This window comes from Halichondria panicea, chromosome 2 (genome assembly GCF_963675165.1).
Source record: "Halichondria panicea chromosome 2, odHalPani1.1, whole genome shotgun sequence".
In the NCBI taxonomy this organism is placed as follows: domain Eukaryota; kingdom Metazoa; phylum Porifera; class Demospongiae; order Suberitida; family Halichondriidae; genus Halichondria; species Halichondria panicea.
In genome coordinates, this window is record NC_087378.1 from 1,269,086 (window position 1) to 1,283,218 (window position 14,133).

At 41.2% G+C, this 14,133-nt stretch overlaps 6 protein-coding genes across 7 annotated transcripts in view; 4 read left to right on the top strand and 2 right to left on the bottom strand.

The window, feature by feature from the left end:
• The window catches only part of LOC135331751 (uncharacterized), a 92,659-nt gene that overhangs the window by 65,020 nt on the left and 13,506 nt on the right, over window positions 1–14,133 (bottom strand). The window lies entirely within an intron of this gene.
• The window catches only part of LOC135331739 (glycerol-3-phosphate acyltransferase 3-like), a 34,704-nt gene that overhangs the window by 3,152 nt on the left and 17,419 nt on the right, over window positions 1–14,133 (top strand). The window contains exons 1-4 of one of the 2 annotated variants that reach the window (XM_064526981.1): window positions 13,115–13,263; window positions 13,369–13,517; window positions 13,757–13,805; window positions 13,915–14,018. In XM_064526981.1, coding sequence (XP_064383051.1) covers window positions 13,371–13,517; window positions 13,757–13,805; window positions 13,915–14,018 — 300 coding nt within the window. In that variant the 5' untranslated portion in view covers window positions 13,115–13,263; window positions 13,369–13,370. Of the gene's footprint in view, window positions 1–240; window positions 331–13,114; window positions 13,264–13,368; window positions 13,518–13,756; window positions 13,806–13,914; window positions 14,019–14,133 lie in introns of those variants that run through there. The other variant, XM_064526982.1, reaches the window with a different exon arrangement.
• LOC135331748 (immunoglobulin superfamily DCC subclass member 3-like) lies at window positions 1,602–2,859 on the top strand. Its single transcript, XM_064526993.1, has 4 exons — window positions 1,602–1,928; window positions 1,982–2,287; window positions 2,339–2,605; window positions 2,708–2,859. The coding sequence occupies exons 1-4, from the start codon at window positions 1,787–1,789 to the stop codon at window positions 2,845–2,847; spliced, it is 855 nt and encodes a 284-aa protein (XP_064383063.1). The 5' UTR covers window positions 1,602–1,786; the 3' UTR covers window positions 2,848–2,859.
• LOC135331746 (uncharacterized) lies at window positions 2,868–4,828 on the top strand. The gene is made up of 5 exons (XM_064526991.1): window positions 2,868–3,009; window positions 3,122–3,428; window positions 3,548–3,691; window positions 3,844–3,943; window positions 4,306–4,828. Exons 2-5 carry the CDS (start codon window positions 3,155–3,157, stop codon window positions 4,694–4,696), a joined length of 909 nt encoding a protein of 302 aa, XP_064383061.1. The 5' UTR covers window positions 2,868–3,009; window positions 3,122–3,154; the 3' UTR covers window positions 4,697–4,828.
• Window positions 4,868–7,576, top strand: LOC135331743 (uncharacterized). Its single transcript, XM_064526988.1, has 6 exons — window positions 4,868–5,534; window positions 5,650–5,858; window positions 5,917–6,052; window positions 6,420–6,628; window positions 6,705–6,954; window positions 7,421–7,576. The coding sequence occupies exons 1-6, from the start codon at window positions 5,327–5,329 to the stop codon at window positions 7,456–7,458; spliced, it is 1,050 nt and encodes a 349-aa protein (XP_064383058.1). The 5' UTR covers window positions 4,868–5,326; the 3' UTR covers window positions 7,459–7,576.
• LOC135331718 (uncharacterized) lies at window positions 7,458–13,041 on the bottom strand. The gene is made up of 16 exons (XM_064526956.1): window positions 12,820–13,041; window positions 12,516–12,730; window positions 12,321–12,453; window positions 12,036–12,259; window positions 11,722–11,977; window positions 11,457–11,659; window positions 10,675–10,915; window positions 10,316–10,624; window positions 9,741–9,836; window positions 9,508–9,621; window positions 8,618–9,195; window positions 8,490–8,560; window positions 8,382–8,422; window positions 8,161–8,269; window positions 7,676–7,958; window positions 7,458–7,618 (listed from the first exon to the last, which is right to left on the bottom strand). Exons 1-16 carry the CDS (start codon window positions 12,995–12,997, stop codon window positions 7,604–7,606), a joined length of 3,066 nt encoding a protein of 1,021 aa, XP_064383026.1. The 5' UTR covers window positions 12,998–13,041; the 3' UTR covers window positions 7,458–7,603.

A 14,133-nucleotide genomic window follows, 5' to 3' on the forward strand; every position in this document is an offset into this window, starting at 1 on the left:
GTATCATGTACATAGTTTCCACCTAGAACAAACCATTTTAAAATTGAAAATTCTAGGTCTAGACTTGAGTTATGGGCCAACAAATAGTTCCAATGCAAGCTGTATTAATTACGTTGTGTGGCTTTGCAGACAAAGCTATAATTAAAACCACATACAATAGCACCGCCAATCCTATGCACAACCTACTACATGGTTGTACTCTAATTACTAACGTTACCCCCTCCACCTCTCTCCCCCCAGACTGAAGAATAAGGCTGAGCGCTACTGTTCCATCGTCTGCTGTAGACTACTAGCACAGACCTTCTCTGCAGTCATCAGCATTCACAATCCGTAAGTCCACTGGTTGGTTGCTTAGTAACTATCTGGTGGGAGAATCACTTTGTGGGTACTGTATTCCCAGAGGAAGTATATATGTATGACACTTTTTTAATTGAATTCCCATTGTGATGACGCGTGCCTAGCTGCTTGCCACGACAAACTCTAGGCTTGTAGAATGCTTGTAACTGACTGTTTAGCTAGCTCTGTACAAGGTCTCTATGGCTAGCTATAGTGTTTCTTCAGCTGAGGTCCAGGTTAAAACTCGTTTAAATATTTTTTAATGGTGCAGTGTTCTCACCTCTTGTAGCAATATTTCGTAACTGAATAGCAAGGGGTTCACTGGAGCTCAACGACGGAAACAGTTTGATCTAGGTCTAACTATACTACCCTTGATTTTGAAAAGCCTTAATTAGTCACAGAATAACAGAGTTGTTATTGGGAACACATTACGTACATTGAAAACCATGTCGAAATAGATTGGAATGCGATTAAAAGAGAGCTCACGAGATGCGTGTCGTACCTCCTCTGCTGTATTCTAGTCTCGTGGCCACACTCCTCCTTAGGGGAGATAGTCTGGCCAACAGAGTCACTTTTCTTGGTTCTCAGATGTCCAAAAAATGGGTGTTACTGAAATGGGCGTGGTGACGATGCTAACACTGGCTAGTTATTTATTACTCCCGTACAGATTTTTAATGATGTTCTGTACTTGAAATAACATTTTTAGTTGATGTATATCAGAATTTAACTTAGCCATTGCCTAACTGGCAAAGACAAAGGTCAAATACTACCAACCTCCTCTGTGAGGTGGAGTCATGTGATAGATTCTTTTGGAGCAAGAAAAAATGACTCTAATTCCAGACCCTCTCCGTGGCACCTATCAGATCACATGCAAGGGAGTGGTCTGGCCCCAGTGTAATGGCTGGTTTTTAGGCTACAAACAGTGTAAGCATGTTGACCAATATCCTTAAGTTATGCCCTTTTTGTCGAATACTTTCAGTACCTTTATCATGGTTATCATGGTGGTGTGGTGATCTACCTCCCTTTTATATATGGCTGCTCCATTGTCAGAGCAGTTTCTAAAGTTGAGGTGAAACAAGCTGGCTTCTGCTATCTGGCTGTCTAACAACACCATGGAGAGTAATACCAAGCTCAGATAACTTATAGAAGTCATTGCCTCACTCCTTGTCATTTGTGAAGTCTCTTTTTCTGCAGGTAGATCTAGTTTTATGTGCATTGCACAGCAACTAGCTGAGCTCACTCCATTTTCTATGCAGATTCTTACTTGCTTGTGGAAAGCAGTGAACAAAGATTACAAAACAACTCCATTGTTGATCCGAGCACCATATCGAGTGTGAATGGGATCAGATGCTGTGGTGATGTAGTTGATACCTGGAGCTACCCTAATGGATCAATTATCAGATTGAGAGGAGACCTTCTTGTAGTTACTAGAAGACCATTGTGTGTTCGGATGCATTTAGAGACTGATTCTGTGTTCAGTGAATTCACAGCAAGTGTTGAGGGTGTGTACACTTGCAACACTCGAGACTCTGATGGCCTACAGCAATTATTGTTCATTGGCATCTACACAACAGACAGTTATCAAAACTCATGTAAGTGGTATACTCTGTATTCGTACTATTGATTCATTTGTTCATTAACACAGTCGGACCAGTTCTCACGGACAATGTCACAGTGGAGCTACTCTCCTCCCACGTCCACTACCCGCCCTCATTCTCACTCCACTGCCCCACAACCAGCTACCCTCCAACCACCGTCTTTTGGTCACTGGATGTAGCAGGCAACAACATTCAACTTCCAAACTACTCGTCTAAGATCATCACAGACAAACTCGCAACCAATTACAACAACAGTTTAACAGTCAATAATCTCACATTTTCAGGAAGACTAACCTTCACTTGTACTGTCACCAATAGCAGAGGGTCAATGAATGCCAGCAGGACTCTACTTGGTAAGACTATAATATTTATTTAGTAAAGGGGTAACATTTATTATTTTGTAGTTCCGTCTGGTCCCCCTACTGATCTGAGTGTGGGTGCCTCTGGAAGCAATGAGGTGATAGTGATATGGACTCCTCCTGAGAATGTACTGGGCTACACGATGGCCTACACCACTGGAGGGCCCACTGGCTTCAAGTTTTTTGATGACTATATTGGCGACAATGCTACATTGATGGACGTAATAGCTGGTGAGAAGTATTCCATCACGATGCAGGCTTTTGGTGATCTTCCCGGCCCCATCAGTAATCCAATTACAATCACCCTCCGAGGTATATTCTTACAACTGTAATATTAAAGTACACCTACAGAGGAAATTCGAAGTGTTTATATTTTGAAATTGAATAGCATTTCATTTGGCTTCTCTTCTCCAGCTGTACCTGCCCCCTCCATTAGTAGTGTCACCACTCTCTCCTCCACCAGTATCGACGTGCAGTGGATCATACCTAACACAACTGACATCATCACTGGTTTCCAAGTATCTTACGCCCCCCGGAACAATCAATGTATATAGGGATCAGGTCGGACAGGCAGGTGGTGGTTGGAGGGCAGGCCAGACATCACTCTCTCACTGGGTTGCAAAAAGGTGTGAAATATACTATCACTGTGCAGGCCAGAGGAGAGCAGGGCTATGGGGAGCACTCTATTCTTATAGTAGGAAAAACCCTCGATGATGGTGAGCCATTTTTTATATTGTTGTAAACGTCTCCAATGTTAATGCCCTATAGATCATAATTATAATTCTTGGTTAAACTCAATATCTATGTTCTTTCCGTCTTTATACACAGTGCCCACAGCTCCACCCATGAAATGTTACTGCCATGCTCTCAGTGTCAGGAATAGTAGTGTCCTGGTTGGAAACTCCTTGCGAACACATCAACTCACTGGCAGGTCTCACTGGCTTTATGGTGCGGTACAGACCTAAGGGTGAGGGGTGGCTGTACACTGAGCCAGACGACCCAGCTGCTAGGAATGTTACCATCACTACTGGAATCACCATACTGGTGGTGTATGAGTTTCAAGTGGCAGCTGTGAATGCAGAGGGTGTTGGTCCCTACAGCTCATCAGTGACTCCCTCGGTAGTCCCAACTGCAGGTATTGAAGCAGTTCATGCTGTACGATATAATTATTGTGAATATTTGTATTGCGTAATTGTATGATGAAATTCACGTTTATTTTGTGACTCTCCGGGGGAACCGTTCTCAACACAATAGAGAGCAGCACAACAGAGAGCGGCACAACAGAGAGCAGCACAACAGAGAGTGGCACAACAGAGAGCAGCACAACAGAGACAGAGAGCAGCACAACAGAGAGCAGCACAACAGAGAGCAGCACAACAAAGAGCATTCCAGATACAGGTACAGTTGAGGAACTTATTGGTGGACTAATCAGCTAAAATATCTGACCTTAACTGTTGTGCTAATTGTGGTACGATATTGTGAATATTTGTAATTTTCTTAATGTTGTGATCGTGCATATTGCTATGCACAATCCATACCTGCACTCACAGCGAACTCCTCCAGACTGATAGGTGGAGTTATAGCACTCGCACTTGTGGTCGTTCTACTGGTAATTGTCATTATAATTGCCTTCTTCAGCTGTTGTATATGGTGAGTAGTTACTGTAATTTCCAAGGCACTATTTGGCTTTATTGGCATCTTGGCTGTTTTATAGGCATGTGGTGCATTTATTATTAAGTCAACCAAAACAAAGGTTGTTTAGCATGTGTACCATTTCCAAAAGCAATGCCTTTTGTTCAATGATAATAATTATTGTGTGTATACCGTATAGCGAGTGTATTTTGAGGGTATAAACTTTCGCGGAAAGACGTACGAGCTAGACCATTAGAAAAGTTTTAATTTTCACGGAATAGCAGCCTTTTTGCAGTATGCTTAATAATGAACATTTATACCCTCGAAATATACCCGCTATACGGTGCGGTACATATACATTCCTGACTATCATTCTGTAGGAAACACAAAACAAGAGCAATGTTTGGAATTTATGGGTATGTGTATAGTCGTGTTATCATTGATGGGTATGCGTATAGTCGTGTTATCATTGATGGGTATGTGTATAGTCGTGTTATCATTGATGGGTATGTGTATAGTCGTGTTATCATTGATGGGTATGCGTATAGTCGTGTTATCATTGATGGGTATGCGTATAGTCGTGTTATCATTGATGGGTATGCGTATAGTCGTGTTATCATTGATGGGTATGCGTATAGTCGTGTTATCATTGATGGGTATGCGTATAGTCGTGTTATCATTGATGGGTATGCGTATAGCCGTGTTATCATTGATGGGTATGTGTATAGCCGTGTTATCATTAATGTATACACCTTTGTACTCTCAATCTAGTGATCCTTCTTCAAAAATTCCAATGGAAGAATGTCAAGCTTATGCAGTGCTAGCACAACAAAGAAGCGGTAGTGGAAAACCAGACCAATATCAAACGGTTCAGAAGAAGAAGAACATGTGTATGAGTATATGGACCCTTTATGAGAATTATAGCAAGTCCATCATTTAGTGTACAGTGTTGTATCTGTGTTTGTTTGTACAGTGATATCTGTTTGCATAATAAATGATGTTTCCTATTGTTGTATTGTTGCTAATTAACTTGAAGAGCCGCCATCAATTAATTTTTCGATAAAAATTACATGATGCATTGTGAGCTTAATTATCGAATATATGCAAACACTTAAGTGGGTTGAATTGATTTCTAGGAAAAGAGTACAGGCTGTGTGAGACCGACACCTACTGCATGTTTTGGTGGTGACCATTGGTGGCTCTTCACTGAGTTTGCACACATGTGTATCCTTAGAGACAGTCATGTGAATCATGATCGATAGTCCAGTACATGCATAGTTTATACGATTGTAATAGCTATATGATGAGAAAAGGAACTGGAGTTCGTATATAAGTTTAGAGCATGATCAGTAAGTCAATTGATCTAAGAATTGCGAGTGAAAATCAGAAACATCTACCATTATGATGATTGGAATACTTTTCGTCGTTGCATCTTTACAATTAGTCGCCTGTGTTCCCATCAACACCACAGTAGCTGTCAGTCCAATGGAGGAGCAAACAGCTCAACAGGAGCAACAAGACATTGCCTGTCTTCTCAGAGATAATGCAGGAAAGAGATCGACATTCTACACAGCTGTTCGAGCAAAGCACGGATTCCAAGACACGCCAGGTGAGTTGTATATACAATATTGTCATAATTATGTCCTATCATCAAATTGAGTACGTATATCCTTTGTTTGTCAATATTATAGAACAGGTACGTTTTATCTTTCTTTTTTCTATAGTGCGATCACTTCGGCCGAAAGTGTTTCAGAGTGACTCAGTCCGATGCTTTAGTCAGCGTCAATGCCCGGAGTCTGAGATCACCTGGTGCTTCAATCTGTACCATCCCTCCAAGTGTATTGAGGTGTGTTGGGACTCTAGTGGCAATGTCATCAATATGACTGAGAATGGTCTCCCTCTTGAGCTCGACAGTGTCTTCAGTGTAACCAATGTGAGTTCATTAACAATAATATTAAAAGCAAGCAATTAACTATTTTGCTTGTGTGCAGGGATGTTTGTTCAGCGGTGGAGATTCGTGTGTGGAGTTAAAAGACACTCCGTTCTTTGTCGATGGAGGACTCCTCACATGTACGGCTGAGAGCAGCAGCTGTGTCCATAAGTCATTCATTAGCATCACCGTAGATTGTGAGTTACTATGTAACCTCCGGCCATATCACAACTCTTGTGAGCATGCGTATATACACTATAGACTACTATAATTACCGTACTACTAGAATATTTGCGGGTGAAAAACCTTTGCGAATGAGCCAAATCAACAGAAAATTTGACCTTTTGCGATCTAACTATTGCGTTCTGGCAAGGATCGTGTGTATTTATAATAGTAATAATTTAGGTTTTGCAGATTTTTTTGTTGCGAATTGATATCAACCCTCACAAAGTTCGCAAATGTTTGATGCTCACAAAACATTCTAGTAATACCATGCTTAGAGTAATACCATGCTTAGTGTGTATCAATTAATACAATACTAACAGTTTCACACCCTGCCTGCAGACGTAGGTCTCACTACTGATCCTCCGACTATACAGTTCCACAATGCATCGAGTGAGCTTGTACTAGGGGAACAGAACATCTACCTTGTATCTGCCGAGTATCCAACTGAGCCAATCGATTTCTTCTTTGGATTTAGTGATGGTCTTACGCCATACATTAATGGAGAACCTGTTGCCATGACAATTCCTCAGGATGGGCCGTTTTGTGAGGTGAGGAAAATCAATACGTGTGTTTATGTCTTGCTTCTCATTATTTTTAGCTTTAATCTTTATTTCGTACATGTAGGTAACTGATGGATGCTTAGCTGCCAGCCCACAGTATGACAACACCAGGACAGAGCGTGTCCGGTTCTACAGCTCCATGGTAACCGACTACGGGTGTCCAGCCACCTCACGCACATTCTACAGCTGGCTTGTCATTGATGATGCACAAGAGGCGGATGACCTTGTTGAGTACCGATTCCGTGCCTCTGTGTATGTGTACGACCCTTACCCACATCAAGTTTACAATGAGTTCACTCTCAACCTAAGTCCAGGTACGTTTTACATGGCCCACTATCCCCCACTCTTCCCTATATGCACTATCCTCCACACCTCCACTCTCCCGCCCCCCCCACACTATAGCTACCCCCTTTCTTCCTTTCTTCCCTACTAATCACCGTTATCTCTCCCCCTTTCTTGCAAATAGCACGTGCAGTAGACTATACATATATTTACTGTATGTACCTATCTAGTTTCCTGCTGACACGTGTGACTGCACACATGTAGATATCCACTATCAGTGGTGTAGGAAGGGGGGGCTCCAGGGGCTGGAGCCCCCCATCTTTCTAGGCTATTAAGTAGAGATGACTTATCGAGCTGCACTATGTACGTAGATAGCCATACTTTTGTCCATTCAAAAAACTAGAGCCCCCCCCCCCCATTGAGAAATTGCTTCTTACGCCACTGACTATGTAGGCTAGCTTTCAACAAATTATGGATTGTTCTACATGTATTATGCAGTTGACCAGCCAGGAAGTGGAGAGGACATGACATTGTGATGAAGAACAATAAAAGCATACTGAACATTCTCATGATGAATTTAGCACATTAGACAAGTGTATAAAAGTGAAAACCATTATTCTTTTCATGAAAAATAATTATGAAATGGACAATGAATGTTTATAGCCTTGTTTGTTTTGAATCTCACACTTGAGTTTCCTGCATGTAAAATGTGAATTGTAAAAGTCTTAGGATTGATAAAATGAATGTGTTTACCTGTGGGGTATGATTTGTAACATTTTGATACTCTCCATTCTCAATATCCGATATTTCAACTGTGCATGGCTCTATTTCACACGAGGCAACACTTTCTTCCAATCGTAGTGAAGTATCATCATCTGAAATATCGATATGTGTGCCATCTTCACCATCAGTAGCTGCTACAGTCAAGTAGTTCTCACTGTCAGCATCAGAGCATGCCTCGAATAGGTGGACCAGGTTAGAGGCAGATGGACGCTCGTCTGGATTTAGTCGCCAGCATTGTTGCATCAATTTATAGCTAGAGGGTGTGTGGCAGTTAATAGTCATTGAAACTGAAACTATAATTAGTGGGTTAGATATGACGGGAAACACTTAAAGGCCATGCACCAATGTCCCAAATTAATTATCTGTATAACGACTAAAACTTTGTCCCTCAAAGACATGCATCCATTATAAGGGGCTCAACTAACTGACTGTATCACTGTTTACGATTCACTTACAATGAGTCTGGGCATCCGTTGGGTTTAGCCAGCCTCATGCCAGCTTTGAGAGATCGAATGTAAGGTTCCCACGATTGCCCAATCTTCACATCAGAGAAGGGACGATGACCTGCAAAGATTATAATAATTTACAATTACAATATTGCAGCTCTCACAGATACCATAGTGATACAGGGGCATTATATAATACATTATAATATACAAGGCTTACAATTACTTACCGTATGAAAAGATTTCCCATAGCGTTACACCCAATGACCATCTGTGTGTATTGTAAAGGGGTGCGTATTAATTAGGCTAGGCATGAGCTATGTATTTAAAACACTTACATGTCACTTTTGTGCGAGAAAACATGTTCCTCTAGAGCCTCAGGTGCAGTCCATTTAACTGGAATTCGACCCTGCAATAATAAAATGTATTAAAATTTCTGTTTTTATTGAGCAGGATTTTAACTCACCTCACTTCTTCTGTAGTACTCCTTTTCAGACATTTCTTTTGCCATTCCAAAATCTCCAATCTTGAGCACAAAACCTTCTGTGATGAGGATGTTTCTTGCAGCCAAGTCACAGTGGACAATATTTTGTTGTGCCAGGTGCTTCAAACCACTTGAAATCTGTAGAGCAAAGTTATGCACATCTTCCATGTAGAGTAGGCCCTTGCTGTTAATGTAGTCATGAGTAACAGCAGCTGAAGCTGGGCCGCAGCAAGCTTCTGCTGAAAGTTCAGGGTTTAACGAATCATTTTGGATTTCTTGGTGGTTCATTGCAATCTCATTTCCTTGTAATGGCTCACTATTAGTTGCTGAAATATCTAAATAACTTGGCGGAAGCGATTGTATATTTATTCCAGGCTCCGTTGAAGACATGTTAGCATAGGTGGAGGAGTCAGTGCAAGAGTTGCAAGACTGGTGGCGGACATTACGGTGTACAATGTGGGGTGTATGATTTAAATGTAGGACAACTTCCTCGCACTCTTTTAGAAAGGTTTGTAAGCTCCCGTACAGTGCAAACTCCACAATCAGATACAGAGGGCTACCTGTGAATGAATAAGAACTTGGGTAAATCACCAGCACTTCATATAGTACATGTTTGTTTGGTCTGCTAGAATGAAGGATAAATAGAAGCACATGTGCTCCAGATGATAATTGTAACTGATGTGGTTTATTGAGAAGCCAGGACATGCATGGTTCATTATTGTGTTGCGTTGAAAGCTTAAAACCAGACCAGAAAAATGTCCTTATGTCAAGGAACAGGATGATGTTTGGATGAATTCACTATCAATATAGTGAGCCCACTTCTAAGGTGTCAAGCTTACTAGCACAGATAATAATATTACAAACAAACTTACTTGATGTTTCTCTGCTGTATCCTAGGAGATTAACAATATGGGGATGAGGTCTAATCTTCCTCATAATCTGTAGCTCTTGCCAGAGGCAGTCTGCGTCATTATCTGGTGCAGATGCTACAAGGGTGCATGCATGGGTGCACAACAATAATTATGAACAATGATTTAATTGTACAATAATAGCATAATTATTACTACCTGTAGAATTAAGATGTACAATAATAATCAACACATACCTTTGCGGGTTTTGACGGCCACGATATTTTTATCAGGAGAATCTGTCACAATCCCCTCAGCTTTGGCCAAAAGAACAACTCCAAAAGTACCATTTCCTGTACACAATGGAAATCATTGATCACGCATGCAGTACATGGTGAATGCAAGGATTGTTTGACAACAGTCCAATCAACACTGTCTCATGAGAGGAAGTGGAACCTTCTAATGACAATAATAAACTAACTTTCTCACCCAATTTTTTTTTAATAATCTATTGACCACTTACGGCAAGGAGGGAACAGTGTCTCCACTGAGGCTTCATCAACACATCCTTGGCACCAAACCTCCCCTTCCAGTTTTTAAACCTCATTATTTTACCTCAGCATCCTATTGGAAACTATATATACCAGCCAAACCTCACCATACTCGTACTACAGTACTTGAGGGTACAACCATGCAACACACTTAAATAATAGTAAACACAACACAACAAAACAATAAATGTATACAGTTGTAGGTGTGTAAACATGATTGTGTCAATTGACTGTTTGTTAATGGGCTAGCTAAGATAATAGTTGTAGCTATAGAAACTCACCCAAAACTTTGTCCAATAAGACAAGCCTCTCTCTAGGAAATTCAAGCTCATCATGCTCTTGAACATCCATGCGATTCCAAGCAGTGTCTATACGAGCTCGATTGCTGAATGATTGTACAACCAAGTCACTTCTTCGTGATGTTCGCCTGCTCTTGAAGCGTCTCTTACGCTTGGCCCTTTGGACCCAAAACACCATCAAGACCAGTATCAATATAGCTGTGACTAAAAGCACCAAGACGAAAACTCCAACAGCAATGTAGGTCACAATAAATGGGTTTACAAGTATCTCTGCATTGGTGGTGGTTTGGCCTGTAATGGAGCGTAATAATTATTATAATCTCTAATAATTATGGACTCACTTTGCTCTGTAGCAGTATATTGTGGTTCAGCGTTGTTCAGCTGGGTACGAATTTGTGTAGACCATACGGCAATTGGATTCCTATCCCCTCGTGACCGGATGACTGCACACTCATATCGACCAGAGTGATTTCGAGAAACATTGCAGAGGAAAAGAGTGGCTGAGAAGTTTCTTACAAACTGGCTCACTTCTTGAACATCATACCGGTAATACACATTGTTATACTCGGAGCAATGGATGTCCTGTAGCAAGAAAAGAAGATACCTTGAATATGGCTCTGTTACAGAGGGTGACCTGCTTATAGGGTGACCATGATAGGTAATGCTGCGTTGGCCTGATGTACTGATAATTGTGACAGGGCCTAGGAAAACAACCCTTATGGAGCAAACTAATAATGTTCAGTACACTACAAAGTAAAATATTTAGAGCTATTTTAGGATTTTGGTTTTCTTTCACAAGAAGTAACTTCAATATCTCCTCTAACTAAAAAAAAAATTTTTTATCTGAACATTTTTTTGTATAGCCGTTACAAGGCAGCCATTGAATTTTTTCATGCTGTTCTTGTATGCGGATAGAACTTGGAACATTCGTTTCTCAAAATGGTAGGTCAATACTTCCCCCCTTTCACCCGAAAATATTTTGGGGTAGGAAGGTGCAAAGTGAGTGTTATTGTAATCAATTTGAAGCTTAAGCACTGCTTTATTTAATTAAGCAATAAAATACAATTAATTAGTTTGCTCCATAAGGGTTGTTTTCCTAGGCCCTGTCACAATTAGTGGTTACCTTTTCATGGTCACTATCAGCCTCGACAGCTGGCAGCTCTTGTCCGTTCAGCGTCCACACTAGCCTATCACCAACTCCAGCTTGAGCAGACACAGACCACTGCACAGAGTCTCCTAGCTCAGGCTGTGTGCTGCGGTTGTTGTGAGTAGTTGAGTTGACATCGTACGGAATTGCAAGGGGAACAATGTCAATGATTGGTGTAACTGCAATGAAAACATTAACAATAATTAAGCCGTGGTTTTCTTTGCATGCTGTCTCCACTCACCTGCAGTCAGGTTCAATTTTATCACATTAAGCGCTGCCCTGGATGAAAAAAAGTCTAACGGAATCGAAGATTTGAATGTAAAGTTCAGCCCTGCATCCGATTCTTGCGCATTATCAATCACCAGCCATATTTGGAAGAAGAAAATATCCCGAGGGCAGATTGGCATGAAGGAAAGAATGGAGTACACTCGAATACGCTGCTTTTTCAAGTTTTCATAAGTCTCAACGTAACCAGCTACTTCACTTTTTGAACAATTCTGTTCATGTAGGAAGTGTATATATAATGAGCTCAATTTATGCAGTGTTGACACTTACCAGAGCATCACAAAATGGATTTTCAGGAATAGAATCCAAGAGGGTTTGGCTATCGTACGCATGAATTCCAATTGCACTAATTCCAGGTCGAATGCCACCAAAGACTAGAAAGGAGGCATATGCAACCTCCACAGTGAAATAGTAGACGTTTTGCTGACCGATAACCATCTCATCCGTTGAGTTATGGTACGTCACATTAGGAGGACCAACAGTGGAAAGTGGAACTGAAAAAATAAGGAGAGAATCTCTGAGCAATAGTTGATTGTAGTTCATTAATAAACTTACAAACAACGGTAACTCTAGAGAACGCCTTGGCAGTGCATGTGTCATTCTGTGATGTACAAGTGAGAGCACCTCCCTCGACAAGAAACGGTGTTGCGTGAACGGCTATGCAAGGTCCTCTAGCGCCTCTACAATCCTGTTAAATATAATTATAGTGAGATCATAATATAGTAATTGTATTAAAGTAGCCTAGCTTACATCTCCAGTTGTGAAGTAGCGGTTTAGCTCAAGCAGTGCAGCACCTTCAGTCATATTGAGGACATTGTTGTTAGAGTCCCAGCAAATTTCAATGAGCTTAGTAGGATGGTAGAGGTTGAAGCACCAGGTGACACTTGTGTCTGGGCATTTCAACTGGCTGAAACACTTGTGAGCCCCAACTCCCCCATGTGGTAGAGGCATTACACGTACCTTAGCTATGGAGTAAACAATAGATAGTAAACAAAGAATAATCCAAACTATGGAGTCTATGTAGCTGAGCATAGAATGCTGTCATAAATCTTACCTTGGGATACTCCATGCTTGGACTTTACTGAGCTGAGAAAGTTCCTTCTAGCTGTTATGTTGTCTTTGAGCATGCAAGAAATGGACTCTTGCTCCAGCTGAGGTCTCACTGCATCCTGGCAACCCACCAAGGTTGAGCTCACTAAGAGTAGTGTCAGTAGTCCTAATGAAGCAATCATGATTGGATTTCTCAGCTGCAGAGACTGTAGCAGAATGGGTCCTAGCTGCTCTCCTCATTTTTATGCAAGCTAAAACGGAAATGAACAAGCTGTGAAACCTTTCATGTGCTAAGTGGGTCGCTAAGGAGAAATCTGCACACTCAGCAAGCTTTAATTAACCTGGCCTTCACAGTAAGAATAGCTTTCCTTCAGGCCTTATTTCTGATGAGGTAGACTGTTCATTTCACACCAGAGGAGACCAAAATCAATCACCAAAGCTATCTCAAGTGAGTATAAAGATACCAAAATAATTATTGCCTCCAAATATAAAATTACAAGCACATGCTCACGTACGAAGGCTCCACCTACACACACACATACACACACACCAGATATGAGTTTCCATGACCCCCTCTTCAAGCTGTTCCAAGTTGGGTTCACGTTCTGGTTGGGACTGATTGCTTACAGCTTCATCTCGGCTCTCTTCAACTTATGCATCTTCCGTAAAACATACCTTGAAATCCTTCGATATTTGTATAGGGTATGTTTATAATTAGTGTGCTACAGTTAGATACTACCTCAGTATGGTGTATTTATATACTATATGCTAGGAGCACACGCAATGGTGATTACATGACTGTGTATGCATATATCCAACACACGTTAAGTGGATTGTTGCTAAATTCGTTCCATTCTGAGTGGGTGTGGTGTACCTATTTGAGTGGGTGTGGTGTACCTGTGTGAGTGGGCGGCCTCATTGTCTGTTTTGTGATTGTGCAGCTGTTAGGGTTCAAGATAAGGTCATCCTTCCAGGCCAACAATCTTGAAGGTAACTAAGTTACACAAGACTGAAACCATCCACCATGGATATTATCAATCAGTTACAAAAATGTAGATTTTCTGTTATATGTAATGTTTTCATTATCCGGCCCCGATAGATCGCCGTGGTTCCCTTTCTGTGCCTCGAACAAGATCGTTTGCTACCTTCAGGCACACCTTTAAGATTGACGATGCTTGCAGTTTTGTCACCGACGGAATTGGGGTGAGTCAAATTAAGGATAATTAATGTACTAGCTACCAGGTTTGTGATATGTATATACAGTAGACTCTCGCTAATCCGAATAGAACGGGACCAGACTCCATCCGAATACATGAAA